The 18,078-nt window shown below is 44.7% G+C and overlaps 1 protein-coding gene across 5 annotated transcripts in view; it reads right to left on the reverse strand.

Annotated features, from left to right (window-relative positions):
• The window catches only part of ABCB8 (ATP binding cassette subfamily B member 8), a 152,921-nt gene that overhangs the window by 102,823 nt on the left and 32,020 nt on the right, over positions 1-18,078 (reverse strand). For all 5 annotated transcript variants that reach the window (XM_029587971.1, XM_029587972.1, XM_029587973.1 and 2 more), the window contains exon 3: positions 7,166-7,321. In XM_029587971.1, coding sequence (XP_029443831.1) covers positions 7,166-7,321 — 156 coding nt within the window. The remainder of the gene's footprint in view (positions 1-7,165; positions 7,322-18,078) is intronic.

Here is an 18,078-nt window from a genome sequence, read left to right on the forward strand (position 1 = left end):
TTTTGATCAGCCTCTAAGAGCCTAGTCAGAGAGCTCCCAAGCCAGTCACTTCCTTTGCAAGCTTTAATGACGTCTGTATATCAAGTTCCCCATTCTGGGTCCATAAGATGGCTTCTGCTGGAGGTAGGCTAACGGTGATCCAGCACTTGTATGTTCCAGCGCCCACATGCACTGAACAAGCCTCCAGTTCCCCCTCTTCTACAAAACACCACCCCCAAAGGTTCCTGTAACCTGTGTCTGTGCATACCAAACTCTGCTTAGATCTGAAGTGGTCTCAAGAGCTCACCTATATTATAGATAATTCTTATTTTGTGCCAATAATCAGAGTTAAGACAGCTTTGCGTTTCCATCCAACTATTCTGAAGCTTTAAAGAGATTTCAAATGCTCAGCCTCAGATGCTGAAAGGCTCAGAGTAATGTACCAAAATACCTAACATGTCCTCCAAATGCTATGCTAGGCCTAATGTTTAATAAAACTTCATATGCTGCCAAACCATGGCTTACAATAAACTATAAAATGTACTAGTAACATACAATGATCATCCCACCACCCTACATGCCCAGCCCCCCTCCCCCCACACAAAAAAACAACAAAACGGTAAGAAACAAAATCAAACCAACTCCAAAGTGATAAAGGGCATGGAAATGCTAAAGAATATCAGTTTACAAGTGTTAAGCTTGGAGAAGAGACAGTCAAGAAGGAATATGATAAAGGTCTATAAAATCATGAGAGGACTGGAATGGGTAAATGCAAATCAGTTATTTACTCTTTCAGATAATAGAAGGACTAGAGGGAACTCCATGAAGTTAGCAAGTGGCACATTTAAAACTAATCGGAGAAAAGTCACTCAACGCACAATTAAACTCTTGAATTCAATGCCAGATCTCTTTTTGAAGATGATCCCAAAATCTGTAATAGGGTGGACAGTCAGGAAGATGTGGAAAACATGAGGAGGGATCTAGCAAAGCTCGAGGAATGGTTTAAGGACTGGCAGCTAAGATTTAATACTAAAAAAAAATGCAGAGTCCTACATTTAGGATGAAAAACCCAAGGGAAAGGTACAGCATTAGAGGTGAAATTTTTCTAAGCACAAAGGAAAAGCAGGATCTGGGGGTAATTGTATCTGATGATCTTAAGGTAGCCAAACAGATGGATAAAGTGACGGTAAAAGCCAGAAAGATGCTTGGCCGCAGGAATGGTTAGCAGAAAAAGGGAGGCAATATTACCCCTGTATAGGTCCCTGGTGAGACCTCACTTGGAATACTGTGTACAGTTCTGGACACCGCACCCTCAGAAGAATATAAACAGCATGGAGTCAGTCCAGAGGGGGCTACTAAAATGGTCAGTGGTCTTCATTCTAAAGCATATGGGGTTAGACAAAGATCTAAACATGTATATCCCTAGAGGAAAGGCGAGACAGGCGAGATATGATAGACACATTGAAATATCTCAAGGTTTCCATGCATAGGAGGTGAGACTCTAGAACGAGGGGTCATGAGATGAGGTTAAAAGGGGGTAGACTCGGGAGTAATTTTAGGAAATAGCAAATGTTGCTTACCTGTAACAGGTGTTCTCACAGGACAGCAGGATGTTAGTCCTCACATATGGGTGACATCACAGGATGGAGCCCAACCACGGAAAACTTCTGTCAAAGTTTCCAAAACTTTGACTGGCACCTACTGGGCATGCCCAGCATGGCACTAACCCTGCAGCCAGCAGGGGTCCCCCTTCAGTCTTGTTTTGAAAGCTACAAGCAGTGCCGAAAAATAAAATAAGAAAACGAACCCAACACCGCGGGGCGGCAGGCGGGTTTCGTGAGGACTAACATCCTGCTGTCCTGTGAGAACACCTGTTACAGGTAAGCAACATTTGCTTTCTCACAGGACAAGCAGGATGGTAGTCCTCACATATGGGTGAGTACCGAGCTGAGGATGTCCGAACACGCACCAAATGTACCCAACGGCGTGCAACAGGCACAACAACTGGGGTGAAATTTGGTAGAGGACATCCAGAACCCTACCGGGCAGGCAGAAGGGTGTTGGTACATCACGTTGGAAAAAGGCTACGCAGGACAGATTGGCCAAAGATGGAATCCTGTCTTCCGGCTTTGTCCAAGCAATAGTGGGCTGAGCTCCAGGTGGCAGCCCTGCAAATGTCAGGAAGCAGCATTGATCGTAGGTGTGCTACTGAAGTCGCCATGGCCTTCACAGAGTGTGCTTTAACACGGTCTTGAAAAGGAATGCCTGCTTGCTGATAGCAAAAAGATATGCAGTCCGCAAACCAGGAGGAAAGAGTCTGCTTACTCACAGGTTGCCCTAATTTGTTGGGATGGAAAGAGACAAACAATTGAATGCTCTTCCTGTGGGCAACTGTACGGTCTAGGTAGAATGCTAGAGCCCGTTTACAGTCGAGGGTATGCAGAGCCTGTTCCCCTGGGTTGGAGTGGAGCCTGGGAAAGAAGATAGGTAGTATGATGGATTGATTGATATGAAACTCAGAAACTACCTTAGGCAAAAACTTAGGGTGAGTGCGGAGTACCGCCCGGTCCTGCAGAAGTTTAGTGTAAGGCAGATAGGTAACTAGGGCCTGTAACTCACTAACCCTGCGAGCTGAAGTGATAGCTAAAATGAAAATCACTTTCCATGTGAGATATTTAAGGTCACAGGAGTGGAGAGGTTCGAAAGTGGTTTCATGAGCCCACCGAGAACCAGATTAAAGGTCCCAAGAAGGGGCCGGAGGACATAAAGGTGGCTTGATATGGAGCAAGCCTTTAAGAAAGCGTGTTACAAGGGGTTTTACCGATACAGGGAACATAAGAACATAAGAAAATGCCATACTGGGTCAGACCAAGGGTCCATCAAGCCCAGCATCCTGTTTCCAACAGTGGCCAATCCAGGCCATAAGAACCTGGCAAGTACCCAAAAACTAAGTCTATTCCATGTTACCGTTGCTAGTAATAGCAGTGGCTATTTTCTAAGTGAACTTAATAGCAGGTAATGGACTTCTCCTCCAAGAACTTATCCAATCCTTTTTTAAACACAGCTATACTAACTGCACGAACCACATTCTCTGGCAACAAATTCCAAAGTTTAATTGTGCGTTGAGTAAAAAAGAACTTTCTCCGATTAGTTTTAAATGTGCCCCATGCTAACTTCATGGAGTGTCCCCTAGTCTTTCTACTATCCGAAAGAGTAAATAACCGATTCACATCTACCTGTTCTAGACCTCTCATGATTTTAAACACCTCTATCATATCCCCCCTCAGTCGTCTCTTCTCCAAGCTGAAAAGTCCTAACCTCTTTAGTCTTTCCTCATAGGGGAGTTGTTCCATTCCCCTTATCATTTTGGTAGACCTTCTCCATCGCAATTATATCTTTTTTGAGATGCGGCGACCAGAATTGTACACAGTATTCAAGGTGCGGTCTCACCATGGAGCGATACAGAGGCATTATGACATTTTCCGTTTTATTCATCATTCCTTTTCTAATAATTCCCAACATTCTGTTTGCTTTTTTGACTGCCGCAGCACACTGAACAGACGATTTCAATGTGTTATCCACTATGACACCTAGATCTCTTTCTTGGGTTGTAGCACCTAATATGGAACCCAACATCGTGTAATTATAGCATGGGTTATTTTTCCCTGTATGCATCACCTTGCACTTATCCACATTAAATTTCATCTGCCATTTGGATGCCCAATTTTCCAGTCTCACAAGGTCTTCCTGCAATTTATCACAATCTGCTTGTGATTTAACTACTCTGAACAATTTTGTGTCATCTGCAAATTTGATTATCTCACTCGTCGTATTTCTTTCCAGATCATTTATAAATATATTGAACAGTAAGGGTCCCAATACAGATCCCTGAGGCACTCCACTGTCCACTCCCTTCCACTGAGAAAATTGCCCATTTAATCCTACTCTCTGTTTCCTGTCTTTTAGCCAGTTTGCAATCCACGAAAGGACATCGCCACCTATCCCATGACTTTTTACTTTTCCTAGAAGCCTCTCATGAGGAACTTTGTCAAACGCCTTCTGAAAATCCAAGTATACTATATCTACCGGTTCACCTTTATCCACATGTTTATTAACTCCTTCAAAAAAGTGAAGCAGATTTGTGACATCCCCGACACCTTTTTGGAAGGCGGCTACCGCACTGACATGCATTCTGATTGAAGAGGTCTTTAGACCTGATTCCGATAAATGCCAGAGATAGTCCAAAAATTTTGGGATTGGACAGGAAAAGGGATCAAGGGATTGTGAAGTGCACCATGATGTGTACCTTTTCCATTTATAGGAATAAGATTTTCTTGTGGAGGGCTTCCGTGAAGCAATCAGGACACGAGAAACTGAATCTGAAAGGTTAAGTGGTTGAAGGATTAACCTTTCAACATCTATGCAGTCAGGAACAAGGCCTGAAGATTGGGATGGAGCAGGCATCCGTCGTTTTGAGTGATCAGAAGTGGGTCCGTTCCCAAGGGAATGCGCCTGCGGATGGAGAGATCCTGGAGTATAGGAAACCACATTTGGCATGGCCAGTGAGGTGCTATCAGGATCATGGTTCCCTTGTCCTGATGTAGCTTCACGAGAGTCTTCGAGAGAAGAGGAAGTGGAGGGAATGCATAAAGCAGACCGGTTGTCCACGAGCGGGAGAATGCATCTCTGGGCTGAGAGCGCTCGCTCCGAATGAGGGAGCAGTAATTTTCCACTTTGTGGTTCTGAGGGGACGCAAAGTGGTCTATTTGGGGATAACCCCATTGCTGGAAGAGGGAGGTTGCCAGAGGGATTGAGCGATCATTCGTGCGGTTGGAAGACATTGTTCACTCCCAGCAAGTAGGTGGCCCTGAGGTCCATCGAGCGGGAGAGCGCTTCTGCCCAAATCTGCGCAGCTTCCTGACACAGAAGGAAGGAGCCTGTGCCGCCCTGTTTGTTGATGTACCACATGGCCACCTGATTGTCCATCTGAATCAGGATGACGTGATTTGATAGGCAATCCTGAAAAACTCTGAGAGCATATCACCGGCCAATCAAAGGCTTCCTCCCTTCTTCCTACTCCCACTGGCAGGTAGAAGGGAGGAGGCTTCCAATTGGCCCACGGGGGCTGGAAAAAGGGAGAAGGAAAGTACAATGGGGCAGTGGGACACCAGGAGACACGACACACCTGCCGATGTTTGGCGACACACCGGTTGAGAAGTGCTGATCTAACAGGCACATTTATTATAGACTGCTTAGATGCTATGTTTGTTTGGCGGTATACCATGAAATTTAAAAATTTCCTGAACTTATAGTAAGTTTCAGACACATATACAAAGGCAAAGCGTTCCACAGCAAGGGAACCTGCTAAGAGGAGAAGGTACATGGAGTCCCTTCAAGCATTCGCTCATTAGTTGAGGGAAGCCTCAGTATTTCTTGCTGCAAAGAGCAAAGAATATGAGGTGGTCTAGAAGGGGGTCAGTAGTATATCTAAGTATGGTAAACCTCTATGAAGTGTTTTAAAGGTTAAGCACAAAAGTTTAAATGTACTACAGACCAGCACTGGTAACTATTTATTTATTTATTATTTTTTATATACTGACATTTGATCTGAGATATCACATCGATTTACATTCAGGTACTGTAGGTATTTCCCTATCCCCAGAGGGCTTACAATCTAACAGGCCGATAAAGTACAGTGCGCTCCAACAGAGCGAATGCTTGAAGGGACTCCATGTACCTTCTCCTCTTAGCAGGTTCCCTTGCTGTGGAACGCTTTGCCTTTGTATATGTGTCTGAAACTTACTATAAGTTCAGGAAATTTTTAAATGTCTGTGCACCCTCCAACTTAAATAAATAAATAAATATTAACAGTTTTATATACCGACCTTCATAGTAAATAACCATATCGGATCGGTTTACAATTAACAAGAATATAACTGGGGTAACAATTCAAGTATACGAAAGGTAAACAATAGGTAGGAATGAGTCAAAGTTACAATCAACAGGGTAAGAGAACTTGGAAGCTTGCAACAAGCTGGAAAGAAGATAAGGCAAGAAATAAATATAAAGTGATACCATAGAGCGATATTAAGTCCCGAAGGGTAAAAAAAAAAAAAAAAAAAAAAAAAAAATTTTAAATGGGCCGGTGGCTGTCGGGCCGAAAACCAGACGCTCAATTTTGCCGGCGTCCGGTTTCCGAGCCCGTGGCTGTCAGGCTCGAGAACAGACGCCGGCAAAATGGAGCGTCAGCTGTCAAACCCGCTGACAGTCGCCGCTCCGGGCTAAAAGGAGGCGCTAGGGACGCGCTAGTGTCCCTAGCGCCTCCTTTTCCCTGTTTCTACCGCACCACCTAATTTGAATACTGAATCGCACGCACCGGCGAGGGGCAGGTGCATGCGCCGGGAGAGCGGTCGTTCGTCTACTCTCCCGCGGACTTTACTGAATCGGCCTGTAAGTTTGTACCTGAGGCAATGGAGAGTAAAGTGGCTTGCCCAAGGTCACAGGGAGCGACAGCAGGACGCGAACCCTGGTCTCCTGGTTCGTAGCCCACTGCTCTAACCACTAGGCTATTCCTCCTTCAATACAGGCAACCCATGCTGAAATTTAGGTATATCTAAGATTAACCTGGCCACCATATTCTTGAGATGTTACAGCTTTTTCATAGGATGTACTATATTCCCACATACAATGAATTGCAATGATCCAATCGTGATAACACAAGAGCCCAAGTTAATAGCTGTAAGTCCTATCTTGCCAGAATCAGTTTAAGTTATTCAATAAAATACATAAATAAAAATGTTAGTCATTACAATGATTTGGCTAGCCATAGTCGAGTCACCATCCAAATTCATTCCTTCCCAATACCTTTACTACATTATTCAAAAGGCATATCAATTCTATCTTGGGGGAAAATTTGGGGATGTTATCTTCTGAATCAGCTATACAGCTTCTACAATGCAGGGGTTTATTTCCAGGAAACCTGGTCTCCTCTGAACCCTGGCATGACCTATTTTAGCACTGCTTTGAGTTCACAGTGTTCCCAAATAGGTCCAGAGCCAGGCAGAGAATTTTTTTTATCTTACAATTCAGCCCTGCACAGCCTCATTGGTTTTCTTAAACTGAGGATGAGGTACTCGTTTGATTAAAAACTGAATTAAAATCCCTGAATATTCCAGCCAGGGCTCACCTGTAATGCGTAGAGGGAGAGCAGCCTCAGCGCAGGCTCACGCACATCCCGCAGGTAGTTCCCGGCATACTCTCTGGTATAGCGTGACACGACATTCACCAGCTCCCCCAGCATCAGTGGGATCTGGATGTTTAAAATTGCTGCTCCAAAAGCAAGCTGTAATAAGAGAAAAATGAAACTGTATCTAAAAGCAGAAATAAACTAAGAAAATATAATTTAGATTCAGCGATTCCAAAATATTTTTCCAATAAGGACCTGTCACAGAGCACTTTAGCATACCCCAACACCCACTCAGGGTTAACCCCCTTGGAGGATGCTTCCAAGCATTGCTCAAGCCTTACCTGTACCTTGGCATCTGCTACTACACTGGAAAGCAGAGTTCCTTGTCTGTAACAGGTGTTCTCAGAGAACAACAGGATGTCAGTCCTCACATATGGGTGACATCATCTGATGGAGCCCAGCAAAGAAACCTTATGTCAAAGTTTCTAGAACTTTGGCTGAGCCTCACTAAGCATGCACACGGCATGTCTTATACCTCGTGGGGTTCTTCAGTCTAATACAAAAGCAAGGACAAACCATGTAGTGGGACCCAACTCCTAGAGGAGGTAGGTGGGTCTCGTGAAGAAGACATCCTACTCTCTTCTGAGAACATCTTTTACAGGTAAGCAACTCTTTCTCCAAGGACAAGCAGGATGGCTATCCTCACATACAGGTAAATCCCTAGCTACAGGCAGCCCCGTGCCAAAAAAGGGAAGAACAAAAAACAGTGCCAAATTTGTCGGCAATAGGCCTTTTTTTTTTTTTTTTTAAATATTGTATTTACCCCTAAAGGGAGGAGGCAGCCTGTTCAGATCTACACCTCAAACAAGTTAAGAGTATAGACTGTCCAAACTTACTGTCGCGTCAGCCATCCCTGTCCACATAGCGCAATGTGAATGAGTAGATGGAACTCCACATTGCAGCCTTGCAGATCTCCTCCAAGGAGACTGATCACAAATGAACCACCAGTGCTGCCATGGCTCAAACAGAGTGAACCTTAACATGGTCCACAAGAGTCAAGCCTGCCTAAGCACAACAGAAGGAGAAGCAATCTGCTAGGCAATGGTGATCTCCAACTTATTCTCATCAAAAGAAACAAAAAGCTGGGTGAACTTTCTATGGGCTTCTGTCCGTCCAGATAAAAGGCCAAGGCTGTCTTGCAGTACAAACTGTGCAGGGCTTGTTCACCTTGGTGAGAATGAGGCCTGGGAAAAAATCTTGGAAGGATAATTGATTGGTTAAGATGGAACACTGACACCACCATAGGCAAGACATTAGGGTGTTTACACAAGGCCACCCTATTGTAAAAAAACTTAAATGTAAGGTGGATAAGTCACTAAGGCCTGAAGCTCACCGACCCTCTCCACCAAAAATACTACCTTCCAGTCAGGTACTTCAGGTCACAGGAGCACAGTGGCTCAAAGGCAGCTTTCATCAGCTGAGACAAAACCACGTTGAGGTCCCATGACACAGTAAGTGGTCTGATGGAAGACTTCAAATAAAGCAGACTCCACATAACGCGTTCAACTAAGGGATGTACAGAGATGGGTTTACCTTCTATATGATAATGTGCCAATTGCACTAAGGTGAACACAAAGTTGGTCTTAAGACCAGTCTCAGAAAGATGTAGAAGGTAGTCAAATTGTTTTTGTGTTTAGCAGGACATAACATAAGATGTGCCATACTGGGTCAGATCAAAAGGTCCATCAAGCCCAGTACCCTGTTTCCAACAGTGGCCAATCCAGGTCTCAAGTACCTGGCAGGATCCCAAAAGATTCCATGCTGCTTATCCAGAGGATAAGAAGTGGATTTCCCCCAAGTCCATCTTAATGGTTTATGGACTTTTCTTCCAGGAATTTGCTTAAACCTTTTTTAAACCCAGCTACACTAACATCTTTCATCACATCCTCTGGCAACAAATTACAGAGTTTAATTATGTGTTGAGTAAAAAAAATATTTTCTATTTGTCTTAAATGTATCACCAAGTAACTAAATGTCCCCTAGTCTTTGTACTTTTTGAAAGAGTAAACAACGGATTCAAGTTTACTCATTACACTCCATTCATCATTTTATAGACCTCTTATCATATCTCCCCCTCAGCCATCTCTTCTCCAAACTGAAGAGCCCTAACCTCTTTAGCTTTTCCTCATAGGGGTATCGTTCCATCCCCTTTATCATTTTGGTTGCCCTTCTCTGAACTTTCTAATTCTGCTATGTCTTTTTTGAGATACAGTGACCAGAACTGTAAACATCATTCAAGGTGCAGTCACACCATGGAACGATACAGAAGCATTATAATATTCTCTGTTTTAGTCTCCATTCCTTTCCTAATATTCTTATCATTCTATTTGCTTTCTTAGATGCCTAGGGGTCCAAGGACCTTTGCTTACACCACATGGTAAATATGTTCCATTTCAGGTCATAGGACTTTCTGGTGGGAGGTTTTCTGGAAGCTAAGAGATCATTACATCTTCAGAGAGATCAAGAGGTTGCAGAATTAGCCTCGCAACAACCAGGTAGTGAGCAAGAGGGCCTGAAGAATGGGATGATGCAACCTGCCTTGATCTTGGAGTGATAAGATCTCAGGATGTCTCCAGTTTGATTGGCTTCTAAATGGACAAATTCTGTGGGACCAGAAACCAAGTCTACCTTGGCCAATGGGGGGCTATGAAAATCATAGACCCCTTGCTTCCCTGAGCTTCAAAAAGTCTTCGTGAGCAATGGAACTGGAGGATACACAGACATCTCTGGTCCCAATGGTGGGTGAAGCCCTCAGAGGCTAGCTTGCTGTGCGCCCTGTAAGTTGTGACATGGCAGGGTCCTGCTCTCAGCCCATAAAACAGCTATACACACACAGACATAGGGCCCAACCAAAGAAAAGGAAACCCAGGGTGAGGCTCCAACACAAGAGACCAGTGGAGTTTAAAGGCAGAAGCTGTACCTAGGTCAGGAGCAAGCTGAAGGTGGAGGACCTAATCACCTAGACAACCCACCTGCAGCACCAGGCAGGGAATTAGGGCCCAACCAATGAGCCCCTCCCTGAAAGTGAGGCTTATAAATCCCTCCAGTGGCAGGCTGAGTTATCTATGGAGGAGACAGAAGTGCACCTGACACCATCACAGACCTAAACAGAGGAAAATTGAGATGACATTGATTAAGGTCTGCCTTTTGATGAGCTTGCCTATCTGAGAATTAGAATAATTCCAGGGCAAGTTTTATATAACCCCAAGCATAAAAAGAGTGCATGTTTCATTTGTGCTTGAGTGGTTTTCTCTCTTTCCTGTTTAGCTGGGGTTGAGGAAAATCTGTTGGATAGCATTTGGCTAGTAAGAACAACTCGTGGAGGAGAGAGAGAGAGAGAGAGAGAGAGAGAGAGAGAGAGAGAGAGAGAAGATAATTGTTCTGGGCACCTTCTTAGTAACAGTGGCTGGGAGTTCATAAGGTGACCCTGGATCAGGCCTTTTTCCCTGTCCCGTGTTTTGATGGTATGCATTTTGAATTGGATATAATCTCCCATGGAAGTGGGAGGAGAACAAGACTAGCCCTCCTTATGTAAATAGCCGTGTGATACAGTGACTGCACAGAAGGCAGTTTTGTTTTTTGTCTTTTTTTTTTCTTCTCCCTGCTCTTCCTGTTTTTTCTTCTTTTTTTGGAGCATAGCTAGAGGCTTCTACACTTTATACAAGTGACCACTGTGCCACCAGCCCCAGATGCTCAGGTAAGATGAACTGAGGTGCTACTGGACCCTGAGAGCTCTTGTATTTACTGACAGACACCCCTACTCACTGGAGACCTTTCTGACAAAGTGGAACAGAACAAAGGGTCCATCCAGTTCAAGCAGCCACAAATAGGTCCACCTCTGGGATACTCCACAGGCAGATCAGATTCGCTACTCCCTGCTCCAGAGACCATACATGTGGTCTGAACGACCAACTCAATCTGTCTGCCACCCTGTTCTTCAGGCCGGCCAGGTAGGTGGGCCTGTGCACCATCCCCAGAGATAAGGCCTGGTTCCAAGCCCGCAGCTGGACTGCATTGTGACACAGGAGATAAGATCCTGTACTTCCCTGCAAAATTAATACATTGCTACTTGGTTGTTTGTCTGAATCAGTATGATTTTGTTGGACAGCCAATCTCTGAAAGCCCGAAGCGCATACCGAATCACCTGAAGCTCCAGGAAGTTTGATCCTGACATTCCTAGGCAAACCAGGAACCTTGGATGCACAGCCCATCTACATGAGCTCATCTCAGTTTGGATGCATCCTTGGGTAGGCCAATTTGCACTGGAGGAATTTGAAAGGGAATCCCTGAACCAAATTGGAATTGTCCCATTAACAGGACAGAGTTCCAGAGTAGCGGAGTGACTCTGATGCAATTCAGAAGATCTTGAGTGGCTTGCCACACTGGGATCGCAAGGTCAAGTGGGTGCAACTCATAAAAAAGCGCCCATGAGGGCAACACGAACAGTTGTGGCCATATGGCCCAACAGCCTCAACATGTGCCAAGCTGATGTCTGCTGACTCTCTTACATCTTTATAGCAATGGTCAGAATGACAACCTGTTGCTATGGGAGGAAAGCCTTGGCCCGAGTTGTGTCTAACAGAGCTCCAGTAAAACGCCAATTGAGGTGATAGGGGAGATGAGACTTGGGGTATTTGTTAAACCCTAGTAACTCCAACACCCGGATAGTCATGCACACGGACTCCTCGGCTCCTGCCCGAGACATACCCTTGAGCAGCCAATTGTTCAGATAGGGAAACACATGCACCCCCCAGTTTGTGCAGGTGCACTGCCACCACAGTTAAGCATTTTGTGAAGCTACGTGGGATGAACACCAGATCAAAAAGGTAGAATGCCATACTGAAGGTGCAGATTTCCCACCAAGAATTTTGAGATACTTCCTGTGACTGGGGAAGATCTCGATGTGAGTACAGGTGTCCTTTAGATTGAAAGAGCAAAGCCAGTCCCCCTTTTGCAGAAAGGGGATTAAGGAACCAAGGGAAATCATCCTGAACTTCTTTCATTTGAGAAACTTGTTCAAAGTCAAGGCCCTTAGGTCTAGGATGGGGGGGGGGGCCCTATTTTCTTTGAAATCAGGAAGTACTGGGAGTAAAATCCTGCCCTCTCTGCCCTTCTAGAACATGCTTGACTTCTTCAGCCATTAAGACGGCAGAGAGCTCCGAAAGAAGCTATGAGCTCCCAAGACAGGCTCAGACAATTTAGTAGGACACCCAATAAGTTTAATTTGTACTGTCTGCATACAATGCTTAGGACCTACTCATCCGAAGTTACACTGGACCACCAGATCATGTAGAACTGCAACCTGCCCCTGATCATAAAAGTCCCTTGGTAAGGGTACCGGGACTGTGCTATGCTATCTGCGGTCCAGTCAAAACCCTGTCCCTGATGTTGGCTGGGAAGCCATCTGAGGCTTAGGTGCCCTCTGATGCCTAAGGCAGCTGCGTGGAACTTGCTGAGTACAGGACAGAGAGGGCGGAGGATAGCATCTCCTCGCGCAGAAGAAATGTTCCTCTTTCACGATCTCAGATACTTCCTAGAAGAGGAATTCAGGTGGAGAGCTGCTAGAACACTGAACAGTGATCATGAATCTGTGCCATCGCATTCTTAACATAATGTCCAAAGAGATTCTTTCCCATACATGGCAAGTCAGCAAGTCACTCCTGCACCTCTGTGCAGATATCAGAGGCACATGGCCAGGTGAGTCTGCAGGCCCCTATCTCTATGGCAGATACGCTTGATACCACCTTGAAAATTATTGTAGGTCACCCAGACCCCATGTTTTCAACACTCTGAACTTGTGACCAGTGACTGGAGGGAGTAGTGATGCTTATTATAAAGCTGCTTGGCCACCTCCTGCTTCAGAATGTCCTGCATACATTAGCCCATGAAGAACTGGTAGGCTGCTATACAAGCAATGAACATGGTGCCCTGGAATACTTTCCTCTCAAGAGTATCCTTGGCCCTAGAATCTCTCCCCAGGGGGACAGAAGAGTGGGTCCTAGAGTGCTTGGCCTTCCTGAGAGCAGATTCAACCACCACCAACTGATGCGGAAGCTGCTGCTTGAATTCAGGAGCCTTTTGGATAAGAAGCTGCATCCCTCTTCTTATTAAACGGGAGCCACTGAAAGGGGGTTTTGCCACATCATCAACAAGAGCAACTCCTGAAGGATCTCGTACACTGGGCCTGCAACGATTTCTTTAGGAGGCTTCACATATTGGAAGATATCCAGTATTTTGTGCCTGGAGTCATCCTCCATCTGCAACAAAGGGTTGGCTTTCCCTATCAACCTGAGAAGCAGAGGTCCTTTAGCAAGGATTTCCTTCTTTCCAGGGGAGGAAAGGAATTAGAGGGAGACCATCTGATGCCTTGTCATCTGAATCAACTTCAAAGTCACCACACCCCCAGGAATAAATGGACTCTGATCCACTGCAACTGGTAGGGGAAGGATGCTTGGATACTCTATCCGCAGCCAGCGGTTCGGTGACCAGTGTGGCTGGTTGGAGGGGTCTGGACCCAGGCACTCCAGACTCCTCCGAGGTACCTGGGATGATCATTGGGTTGGCCAGCACTGACCTGGATGCCCTACCGGGCAATTGTTAGACAACAGGCACAGACACTAATAGCAGTGTCAGTAGCACGCCGAGTGCCAGTAATAAGCCCAGCATTGGCTCAAGAAAAGAAAGACAGTGCCAGTGTTGGTGTCTTGACACAGAGGGCCTGCAATGCCCTCTCCATGGCTATCTAAAAGAATCTCTCCAGTTCCTCGTCAAATAATCGCTTATGCCAAGACACACTGAGAAGCAGGATATGACAGCCACATCCTTTTTGGAACTGAGAGGAGGATCTGTGACTGACAAGAGGACCAGTGGAGACCAGAGCAAATCCCCGGGTCACTTGGAGGATGAGCTTTCCTCACCACATGGTCGCTTTGGGTGTTTCTCAGCCAAAGCCAGACCATCCCCATGCATCGATGGGGATCAATGCTGATGCTTCTTCAGCTTCCCTCGATGCAGATGTTTATGAAGAGGAACCAGACACCTTCTTTGAGAGGGAGGAGCTAGGAGATGGCCTATTTCCAGTATTCCTTATCAGCCTTCAATGTCAAGGGAACCGATGGCCCCCCCTTTATGTCAATGACTAAAGTCATTGGTGTGGCTGCATGATCCTTTGATGTAGATGCCTCTGATGCCGATAGATCAATCTTCCAGTGCCTGGACCTTCCATTAAATCCAAGCATACTGTCTTTTTCATATCATCTGGGCACACTTGTAGCAACAGCAGACGTCTAATGCCCCCAGCAGATGACATCTGTCATGAGCATCTGTTACAGACATGGTCCTCATGCATCATAGCAATTGCTGGAACCCGGAAGACATGTGAACTCGAAATAAAAGGGATGCTAAATCAAAATTGATGGTGGCCGCAATGTTTGATGGGCACTAAAAGCAGAGTTTCCCAGAAGGAACAGACCATAAAATGAAATAAACTTTGAAAAACCTAGCTAAGAACACTACAGAGCAATTGCAGGACCCCGCAAATACCTGAAAAATCCACCGAACTCTATGAAAATAAAATAAAAAAAATCCCAAGAAGAAGCTCAAAGAAAAAAACCTGAATGGACCTTGAGTGGCTGTCTGGTATAATGCATGCCATAGGCATGCTCAGTGAGGCTCAGCCAAAGTTCTAGAAACTGACATAAGTTTTCCATACCAGGCTCCATCAGATGATGTCCCCCATGTGAGAACTGCCATCCTGCTTGTCCTCTGAGAAGCCTCCTGCTCAATTGGATTCCCACTTGCCTCTGAGCAAATACCCTGCTTCACAAGCTAGCTCACAGTGGTTTCTAGGGACACTAACTGCCACAAAACCTAGTCTTTACAGTTCCCAGAAATGATACCTATAGATCAAATATAAAATACTGAATCACCCAGCAGCTCACTTCTGCTGTCACTGATCATCTAGAATATTAAACTATTTAATAAGAAAAAGGAAGCGCAGTGAACCGGAAAAGAACCTGCAAATAGGATTATACAATGAGGACTACCAGGTTTTACTGTAATTAGCCAGAGCCACAGGAAATTCAGTAGTAATCTATCTTCCAAAAGCAATACAGGTCTTGGCAAGAGATCTAATTTGCTGCACTTCCCGGTCAAGATTGAAGATTTCTGGCAAATTCTAAGTGAGCTACCTTTAGGACAGGGATCCTCAAACCTTTCAAGGGAAGGACCACATAGGAAATGTCATATCATCAAGAGGGCTGGAGACAGGAGTGCACATCTGTCCCTTGAATTATTTAAAATATTGAGAAAAGGAGGGAACAAGGTTCTTAGGGATGTTTCAGATCGGTGCTTTTCAATATATATATATATATATATAAATGATCTGGAAAGGAATACGACGAGTGAGGTTATCAAATTTGCGGATGATACAAAATTATTCAGAGTAGTTAAATCACAAGCAGACTGTGATATATTACAGGAGGACCTTGCAAGACTGGAAGATTGGGCATCCAAATGGCAGATGAAATTTAATGTGGACAAGTGCAAGGTGTTACATATAGGGAAAAATAACCCTTGCTGTAGTTACACGATGTTAGGTTCCATATTAGGAGCTACCACCCAGGAAAAGATCTAGGCATCATAGTGGATAATACTTTAAAATTGTCGGCTCAGTGTGCTGCAGCAGTCAAAAAAGCAAATAGAATGTTAGGAATTGTTAGGAAGGGAATGGTTAATAGAACGGAAAATGTCATAATACCTCTATTGCTCCATGGTGAGACCGCACCTTGAATACTGTGTACAATTCTGGTCGCCGCATCTCAAAAAAGATATAGTTGCGATGGAGAAGGTACAGAGAAGGGCAACCAAAACGATAAAGGGGATGGAACAGCTCCCCTATGAGGAAAGGCTGAAGAGGTTAGGGCTGTTCAGCTTGGAGAAGAGACGGTTATGATAGAGGTCTTTAAGATCATGAGAGGTCTTGAACGAGTAGATGTGACTCAGTTATTTACACTTTCGAATAATAGAAGAACTAGGGGGCATTCCATGAAGTTAGCAAGTAGCACATTTAAGACTAATCGAAGAAAGTTCTTTTTCACTCAATGCACAATAAAGCTCTGGAATTTGTTGCCAGAGGATGTGGTTAGTGCAGTTAGTGTAGCTGGGTTCAAAAAAGGTTTAGATAAGTTCTTGGAGGAGAAGTCCATTAATGGCTATTAATCAATTATATTTAGGGAATAACCACTGCTATTGCATCAGTAGCATGGGTTCTTCTTAGTGTTTGGGTAATTGCCAGGTTCTTGTGGCCTGGTTTTGGCCTCTGTTGGAAACAGGTTGCTGGGCTTGATGGACCCTTGGTCTGGCCCAGCATGGCAATTTCTTATGTTCAGATAACATGCCAGTAACATTTCTATACTTCCCAGAAATTAGCAACCCTCTTGTCTTTCCCATTCCCTGGCCTTCTGGAGGTGGCTGGATTGCACACTTTCTCCCTTCCCCTCATTCTCCTCCCATCCCACTCTCTAACCTTCACATTGGCAGGGCTTGGCCTCTCCCCAGCATCATCAGGCAGGGACCCAGCACTTGGCCTTGCCACCAGCAGTAGCCATCGGGGTGTGAACCTGGGCCTCTCTTCCCTAGTCTTTCTGCTGGCACGGTTAAAAAAAAATCCATCTGCAGGCCAAGTGAAGAAAAATTATGCTGGGCTGGCCGAATGAGCTCAGCAGGCCAAATTCAGTGTGCAGGCATTAATTTGAAGACCTCTACATTAGGAGCCAACTGGCTTCCTAACCACTTACTCTACATAGCATTACTATGTTACAAGTTCTGCACAAAACTGGAGGGCCAAGTAGTTCAAACCTCATTTTCATTCTCCTGGAACATCATTTTCAGTTAATTCACAGGATTAACACCTTCAGTTCTAGCTTAAATAAAGGGAATTCTTCAGCTTGCTAAGGACTGCAGGACATTACTTGATTCAGAAGACCACTTGCAAGGTAACTTAGAGTTTGCAAGTGAAGAAAGTTCTCACTGTGGAAGACAGATGTCACAGAGGCATAACAGGGAATCCCAACTGGAACATAAAAACCCAATTTCTCCACAAGACCCCTATGGCATTTAGCCAAATTTCTAAGACTCCCTTCAATAACACTACACCCCTCACTCAGTAATTGTAGCAGCATGCCCTTTCGCCCAGGTTTGTAAGAAAATCTGGAAACTTGAAGTTCTTAAGTCAATATTTATGGGGGGTGGTCTCTTTTCTGATATAGATAAGTGCTCAAACATCTTCAGGTAGGAGTTTGTGTATCTTTCCTGTAGGTAGGTACCAGCAACAAGCTGAAGAGGAAGGGAATCTCAACCTGAAATGTCTGGCTGGCACCATTAGTGATCTTTGCCTGATTTTAAGTTACCAGCTTTGGGCAGTTGGATAACTTGGGAAGCAAGGTAATTGCCCAGAGCCAAGGAAAAATCCAGGTGATGGAAGGGAAGTTGCCAGCAGGGCATTCTCCAAGTGGCCAAGGGGTGGGGGTTAACCGAGTTGATGTTAGGATTAGCAATATCCACCATCTTCTCCCAACCCTTAAATCTAGCTCTAATAAGTTGCATGTACCTTCAAGGATGGAAATAGAATGCAAAATGATCAACTTTAAATGGGATAAGATGTATTTTTTAATTTTCATCTAATTTATTATTGTTATAGGAGCTTTTATTTTGATTGCTAGATTTTTGTATGCAGATTTTTTTTGTATTTTGATTTTGTTGTGTCTGGTTTCTGGAATTGTACACCCCACTAACTAGGGTTTTCCTGAGCGAACGGTTAAAAAGAGTGAATGAATACAAATAAAATTAGGAAC

Source organism: Rhinatrema bivittatum, chromosome 2 (assembly GCF_901001135.1).
Source record: "Rhinatrema bivittatum chromosome 2, aRhiBiv1.1, whole genome shotgun sequence".
Taxonomy (NCBI): Eukaryota; Metazoa; Chordata; class Amphibia; order Gymnophiona; family Rhinatrematidae; genus Rhinatrema; species Rhinatrema bivittatum.